Here is an 8,211-nt window from a genome sequence, read left to right as displayed (position 1 = left end):
AGCCATTCCTTATTGACCTTGACAACTCTTCCATCATTGTTGTTGTTGATCCTTCATTTCAAAGAGGACCAGTGACATCACAGGGCAATTTCTTTTGACTCCTATGTGAATTGGGTTTAAATAGAGCAGAGTTGCACAAAGTCATTGACCTCACTTTCTCTTTTCCAAAATCATTGAAGTCCAATGGCAAGACAAAAGTCAGGATGACTCCAATGGCCCAGGATGACCATCTCATGTTGGATGTCTAACCAAGCTCTAAGCACTCCACAGCACCTGTTTCAGCCAGTTTCATGACCATGGGTATACGGGGTGTTCAGAGAGGACTAGTCCACCTCTGGTGTGAGCCAAGCCCTTTCAGAGATGTTCATCAACATTTGATAACTCCCTGTCATGCCACTCTCATGTGCAGCTCAAGAACAGTTTATATTGTAGCTGTAATAGCATGAATATTCTGGTTGGGGTTGTATAGTAACAATCTGTTTCAATCAAGGCAACATCATGTGATTATTGAGTCTATCAGTGCTATGAAAAGCCCAATGGCAACTATGTATAGGAACGAATGAAAAAAAAATAACTTAGTTTGAATGTTGGTAGAAATAGTTTCCATATTATTGCTCATCTTTCTTTTTCCAGTTAGTTCCTAGTTGTGATTCAGGAAAACTTTACCAATTTTAGGTAGTTCTCTTATCTTATTTGTTATGGCCCCATATCAGTTTATCTCTTTTTCAGACAAAACCCACTAGGTAAATGTTAGAACTTCTAGTTATGGCACCTAAGAGGTGAACATTTAAAATATGTCCATAAATCATTTATTGCTATTATTTTCATGGTATTTGCTCATAGCTTCATTTCAACTAGAGTGAATTGACTGATAATAATAATAATGACTAGCATTTATGTAACTATTTAAGGTTTGCAAAGATTTTTTTTATCTGTGCTACCTCGTTTCAACTAAAGGTAATATTGCAAAGGCCATTAGTCTTGGGTTCTTTCTGCCATTAACTAACCCTGTGACTTTGTTCAAGTCACTTAACCTATGTTAAGGGAAAGTGCTGGAATTCAGGTTATAGTCCTCCAACTTTCCCTTCCAGCCAGTTCCTCCAAAACTTTGGTCAACTGAACAATAAGATGCCAGCAGTGGACTAATCCCTGAAATAAAGTATATTTGGATTTCCTTAAGAGGAGGGAAATTTTGAGAACTGAGATGGAAAACAAAACCTTATAAAGTCTGGAACCATTTTCTTCTTTTATGTAATGAAGGAATGGAGAAAAGTATGAGATTCTCTGAAAGCAGCTTAGGGTCAGTGTGGTCTAAGGATGAGAGGAGGGGCAGAGTTGTAATTTGGAGGGAGCAGAGAAGAGTAATAATAAGATAGGGCTGGTAAATAAAATGAAACGAAAGCTGTGGACAGCTTTCAATGCCAGCAGGCATTCAACCAAGCACTTGAACATTATCAGTTGGAATGCTTTGATCAGACAGGGTTGACAGAGCCAAAGATTTAGAACTTGATTGGAAATTAGAGACCATTAGATCTAACCATTGTAGTTTACAGCTAAAGAAACAGAGGCACACAGAGATCGATAAATAGATATTAATAATAATATTTAGTATTTCTTTGGCACTCTAAGGTTTTCAAAGTACTTTACTAATGATAGCTCATTTGGTCTTCACAATCTTGGTGCTACTATTACTGCCACTTTACTGTTGAGGAATCTGTTGCAGAGAGAGGTTATATAGATAGATAGACAGAGAGACAGAGAGACAGACAGACAGACAGACAGACAGACAGACAGATAGATAGATAGATAGATAGATAGATAGATAGATATGGATAGATCGATAAAAGCAAATAGACAGAGAAAGCATTTTAAGTACCCTGCTAAGTGCTGGGGATACAAATACAAGTAAGCAAGAGAGGTCCTGCCCTGTTTTAAATCTTATATTCTAAAGGGGAAAGACAACACGGACACTGATGTCAAGAGAATTAATGTAATTCACCCAAAGCCTCAAGGAAGTGAATGGGGGGGGGAGGGGCACAATTCAAACCTAAGTCCCATAATTCCAAATTTCATGCTCTTTCTACTACATCTTTTTCACCCTGATAACTGTTAGTTAAATTCAGCCAGACATCTTTGGGGAGGATTCGAGGTCCCAGAAAGGGCAAACAGTTGTAAGAATAATATCTGCCTTGGCTAACCAGATGTTCTGATTGTATATGAGTGTGGGTACCTTCTGGTGAACTAGGTGTGGGACTCCCACACCCTCAATCCCAACATATGGGTGGGGCATATTGGTTATAGCACAATGCCTTGTCTGAAGTGAAATATTTGAGTGTACACAAAATTTGGGGCCATGTTATTGATCCCTGAATTTGAGACAAGCATAATAGTGATAAAAATGTAGAATATTTAGCTGGAAGAGGGTTCAAAGGGCAATAATAAACCAACATTGAAAACTTGGGAAATGATATATATATACATATATAAAGACAGAGTAAGAGAAGGACACCTTAAGAAAGGGGTCTCCTAGATAAATCTTTGCTGGCATGCAATGATGGGGTCCTTTAAGAATTTTATCTTTATCCTGTCTTCATGCCTACTGCAGGGGGCAGGTGCTTCCCTGATTGAGTTAAATAATAATGGCTATGAAAATATTGTCATTGCTATTGACCCGGCTTTGCAAGAGGATGATAAACTCATTCAGCACATAAAGGTAAGAGAATTGAAATAATACATGTGTTCTCATTGGGAGAAGTTTTGCTTTCAGCTAAAGAATGGTTTGGGAAGATGTAGTTGGTCATAGGAAAAAGAGAAGACCTGGGTTTTCCCTCTATTTGTTTATTAACTCCTCAGAGCATCATCAGTTGTATCAACCACAAGACAGGGATAATAATGTCCATTGTGCTTTCAGGCAGAGATACAACTTCTTTGGGGACACCACAGTTTCAGGGTTTGCAAAGAGAGATTATTGCCTACTAGAAATATTTCCTTAAAGAAATGAGGGATCCTTGGAAGTGGGGCATCTGTTGGCATCTGAGAGAAAGCCAGACACAAAGGAAGGACATTTGCTGGTTTTGAAACTTCATCCATAATAGAGCAGGGATCATATACCGCTTATCCCACTTTGTACTAAGGAATGTGAGGGTCAAATGTGAGAACAACACATATAAAGTGCTTTGCAAACCTCTAAGCATGGTAGAAATATTCATTATCATTAGCTGAACTGAGTGACTGGCATGGAACAGGATCTTGGGTAAGATGTCTCCACCAATGCCATTGGTGCCAAGAACACAGAGCAGAGGCACCTCATTAATTAAAAAAATTTTTTTAAGTCTTTTCCTTCTATTGATCATCTCTTTACCTTTACTTCCTGGTTTCCTTCAATAGTCAGCTCAAATCTTACTTCTATAAGAGACTCCCCACCACCACCTCAACTCGAAGTGCTTTCTCTATAAATTTATCTTTCATTTGCACTATATGAATCTTGCATGTATTTAATTGTTAAATGTTTTCTCCTCTGTGAGAAGAAAAGCTCCCTGAGGCAGGGGCTGTGCTTCTGTTTTGCTTTGTATCCCCAAATTTAAAGTTTAGCATATAGTAATAGCTTAATAAATACTTGTTGACTGGCATATTCATCAACCAACCCCCTTTGATTTGATCTCTCAGCTAGGCATATTTTTCTGGGAACAGATATTGCTTTTCAAATGATTCAACTGATTTCATTTTGCAAATCAGTTTCACAAAAGTTTGAGGGTTGCATGATAGTTGCCCTAGAGGAGCTGACCCTCAATATTCTCTATCTCTAGAAGTCGAAAGTCAAACTCTGACACCTGCCAACAGCTCTTGACCATCAACTTCATTCACTCACTGTAACTTCGTTCTTTTCTGTCCTCTGATATTACCAGAAAGATAAAAGCCTGAAGTCAGGGTGATCACTAGAGTATTCCCATCAGTGAGGGAGCAAAAAGTTCAGCTGATGGAGTTACAGAATCTACTACAACTTTTGACAGAGGAAAGTAGGAAGGGTACTATGGGCTTCCCAGATACATTGAAGTACCTCTAAGAGTAATCTCCTAAATTCATTCAACCTTTGATTTATTAACTTACTTAGCAAATATTGAGTTCCTACTATGCTCAAAGGTCATTCATTCATTCATTCAGAGCATGTCACAAGCCTAAGAGTCATCTCTCTTTCAATTGTTCATTCACTCATTAAACACCAGTTAAGCACCTAATCAGTTCAAGACTCTAATCAGTTCAAGACTCTCTCATGGGAAAATGTAGCTTTTATCTAAGGCTTCCACACTACCAGAGGTAGGTATTGCAGGAGACCATGGACATTACTCTCTTTAGCTCTTTAAGGAATGAACTCCCCACTGTAAGCATTTGATCCGTTAGTTGTCATCATTCACCTCTACTGGTTTGTTCTTGTCCTCCTCTAGAAAGGACATAGAAGGCAGCCCTTCTGGTCCCCATCTAAAACCTAGATCACTCAATTAAGTTTCCTGAATTGTTTTCTTCAGTACAAAATCCCTCTGTTGCGCATTCACAATATGGATCCAGTCTACCCTCCTGGGTTTATTATGCTTTAAAGCTTTCTCTGAATCTCTGTTCTAAACTAGTTGGACCAATCTGATTTTCTCAAATCCTATTTCCTGTCTTTGATGATTGTTCCCTGTCCCAAAGATGTGCTACTTCTTCTCTGCTAGCTCTTAGAATACCCAGCTTCCTTCAAAGCTCACTATATGGTAAAAGAAAGGTAAAAGACAATTCTTGACTTAGAAAAGCTCACCATATAATTGGGACAAACATCATACAAATAACTATGTACAACATAATGGGGGAAATGGCAGGGAATAAATAATAAAGGAAAGTACTAGAATTAAGAGAGATTGGGAAAGCTTTCTTTTTTTTTTTTTAAACCTTTACCTTCCATCTTGGAGTCAATACTGTGTATTGGCTCCAAGGCAGAAGAGTGGTAAGGGCTAGGCAATGGGGGTCAAGTGACTTGCCCAGGGTCACACAGCCAGGAAGTGTCTGAGGCCAGATTTGAACCTACGACCTCTCGTCTCTAGGCCTGGCTCTCAATCCACTGAGCTACCCAGAAAGCCTTCGTATGGAAGGTAAGGTTTTAGTTGGGATTTGAAGGGAAGCCAGGAGGAAGAAATGAGGAAAGAGGGTATTCCATACATGAGGGACAGAAAGTAAAGCTTAACAGATATAAAGCACTTTACATATCTTAAAGTGCTATATGAATACTTGTGTTAATATGTTATTACATTATTATATTAGCTTTATAGTTATTGCTATTATTAGTACTATGTCTTTGAATCTTTAAAGTTTAGAATAGTGCCTAGTACATGTAAATTATTCAATTAATGTCTCTCTATAATTGATTTCTGAGGACCAAAAATATCTTATGGTAACAATTCTAATTTCTTAGAGAACATGAAATATTTCCTTTCAGTAATTTAATATAAGAGATTCCTATCTCAAGGAACCAATACATTTACTGTTTTTAGTGTCTGTGACTAATTTTTTCATCAAAAATAAATTATCTCATTTCAGATTCTTGGATTTGGAGGCTTTGGGGATGGAGAGTGGTCCAGATGAGTGATTTCATAAGTATAGGGAATTCTTGGTGGGAAATCTCCCTCTACAAAGATACTCCTAATTAATTGTTTCTGTCTTGCAACCTTTATTAGTGTGATAAAATCAATGGATCCCCTTTTAGAATAATGTTTTAAAATACACAAAATCCATAGAATTTCAAAAGAAACCAATTATAGCAAAATACAGTCATCAAGGTGTTTTTTTTTTAATTACAGACTCTAGGACCCTGATATACCAACAGAGATTGTCATCTGTTCTCTAATGGTCTTGGAAAGTAGCTAGGGATAGTCAGAGGTAAAATGATTTGTTGAGAATCACACAACCAAAGTCACCTCCTCTATGAAGTCTTAGATGGGAGGGGTCAGGACTCACATTTCTCAAAATACACTGGGTGCATTGGGTACTTCATTACATTTATGCCAGATTCACTTTTATTCCAGTTATCAATATTCCCTTGTACTCTGTATATATGGTTTTCCCGCAACAATTAGATGGCACACTTCTAAATAACAGGGTCTGTGTGGTATCCATCTTTGAACACCTAGTGGTGTTTCCAAATGTTAGGTACTTAAAGTTATTTGTTGAACTGAGTTTAACTGAATTGTGTCATATTGATAGCAAAGTCCCTTAGTGGCATTGAGGGTGGAGTAAAACCTCAGGATCCCACTGGGATCTCACTAGGAAATGTATCAAATCTTGGATGGCTTAGAATTTAATTTCAAAGCTACTAAGTTTCACAAAATAGTCCAGAGACTCTTGAGCAAAGATCCTAAAGATATCCCAAAAAGTGAGTCCTCATTAAAAAGCTATCTAATTGTGAGGCAAGCACCTATTATGGTAATGAGAGGTAGAGAGCATACAAATACAAAGAATGAAATAATTCATCCTCTCTAGGAGCTTCCATTCAAATAGATGATGAGAGTTTACAAACTACAAGATTAATGGAAAGCTTGTATGTTCTATCAATATTCCATCAGAGTTCTAAATAAGAGACCTCTACCATATTGGGGGATGTTCTGAAGAGAATGTATGGGAAGGTTTGGACAAGAGGCACACAGAATGAAAAGACATGAATGGGTTGTATAAATAGATGGAGAGAATATTCACATCAAAGACATCAGATGCATTAAAATATGGAAGTTAACTATAACAAAGCTGTAGACTCACTCATGATATAACAATGGTGCTCTGATTTTTTTAGAGAAATCTAAACTTAAGCACAAGTTGTTTTTTTTTTATTCTTATTTTGTCATGATTTACCCCTTATTCCTAGTGGGTTTGTACATGCGAATAGCCTAAATATGTATGTATTTAACATAATGTATACAAGAGTGAGGATAGGGGGAAAGTTTGGTTTGAAGTGCTTTCTATGGCCACAGTGCTGGACAGGAATGCTGGGAGTCCATTAGGAGGAACATTGTACTCTGATTTTTTCTAAAATAGCATGTATGACCGTGACACAAAAGAAATAATAGTGTAAGCCATATTGAATAGTACAAGCATTTTCACATTTCTCCATTTTCACTTGGTTAAAATACGGTAGTCTTTTTGTAGCATGAATCTTTATGTAAGGTTAAATGACTGATTGGTTTATCCCTCAGCCAGCTCTCAGGTATTTTGATGGATTTCTTCTTTTCACATAGGACATGGTTTCAGAGGCTTCGAATTACCTATATGGAGCCACAGAAAAACGATTTTACTTCAAAGGCATCTCCATCTTGATTCCTGAGACATGGCAGAAAAAACCAGAGTATGAAAAACCAAAACTTGAAACCTACAAAAAGGTAAGATCGTCAAACTCCCTTATTTATTAAACCTTTATTGTGACTTTAAAAATTTTTAAACATGATTCTCTAATAATTAAATTTGGGGAGAAGCTTTCAATCCAAATATTGCGGTTTTGGTTTATTATATTCTATATAATAATTCTTTTAAAAACATTTCTAGGCAGATATCGTCATTGATGTTCCTAATCCCCCAAACAATGATGCTCCACGAACTGACCAGTTTGGACAGTGTGGAGATAAGGGAGAGAGAATTCACTTAACTCCTGACATCATACTGGGGAAAAAGCTGAAAGAATATGGACCACAAGGTATAGTTATTGATGAGAGTCTAATATTTCATCACATCTATGGTATATTTAATAACCTGTTTCACATCATAAATAGATATGATTCCTTTATTTGAAAATAAAGCTAAGCTAAAAAGATGGCAGAGTTACTTTAGACTGGTGATCTCAAACGTTTTTGATTGTGCTCTGTAAAGATTAAAATTTAGGGGAGATGGGGAGACTGAGGCAGGTAGAAATTAGTTTCTCTCTGCAAGGAGTATTATATTTGTTAGAGGTTTATTAAAGGATAAAGATTAAAGAATATACAAGTAAGAAACATGTGCCTAGGCCAGAGGCCTAGACAAAATAACCTCACATCACGCAAGAGACCTCCTGCTCCAAAACGGAAGTCCATAAAAAAGCCAACGGCCCCTCAAAAGCCTTTGAATCAGTCTGTTTAGGCTGGGCCAAAAGGCCCAAGCCCTTAGATAGCTGGGGCAAAGAAAAGAGATCAGTCCCTATTACTCACGTGACCAAAATGGAGA

At 37.3% G+C, this 8,211-nt stretch overlaps 1 protein-coding gene across 1 annotated transcript in view; it reads left to right on the top strand.

The window, feature by feature from the left end:
• The first annotated feature begins 2,554 nt into the window (after positions 1–2,554).
• Positions 2,555–8,211, top strand: part of CLCA1 (chloride channel accessory 1) — a 47,330-nt gene continuing 41,673 nt past the window's right edge. The window contains exons 1-3 of the mRNA XM_001365327.4: positions 2,555–2,713; positions 7,257–7,397; positions 7,561–7,708. Coding sequence (XP_001365364.3) covers positions 2,555–2,713; positions 7,257–7,397; positions 7,561–7,708 — 448 coding nt within the window. The remainder of the gene's footprint in view (positions 2,714–7,256; positions 7,398–7,560; positions 7,709–8,211) is intronic.

Source organism: Monodelphis domestica, chromosome 2 (assembly GCF_027887165.1).
Source record: "Monodelphis domestica isolate mMonDom1 chromosome 2, mMonDom1.pri, whole genome shotgun sequence".
NCBI classification, from domain to species: domain Eukaryota; kingdom Metazoa; phylum Chordata; class Mammalia; order Didelphimorphia; family Didelphidae; genus Monodelphis; species Monodelphis domestica.
Note: the sequence above shows the minus strand (reverse complement) of the source record. Positions and strands in the feature narration are given on the sequence as shown.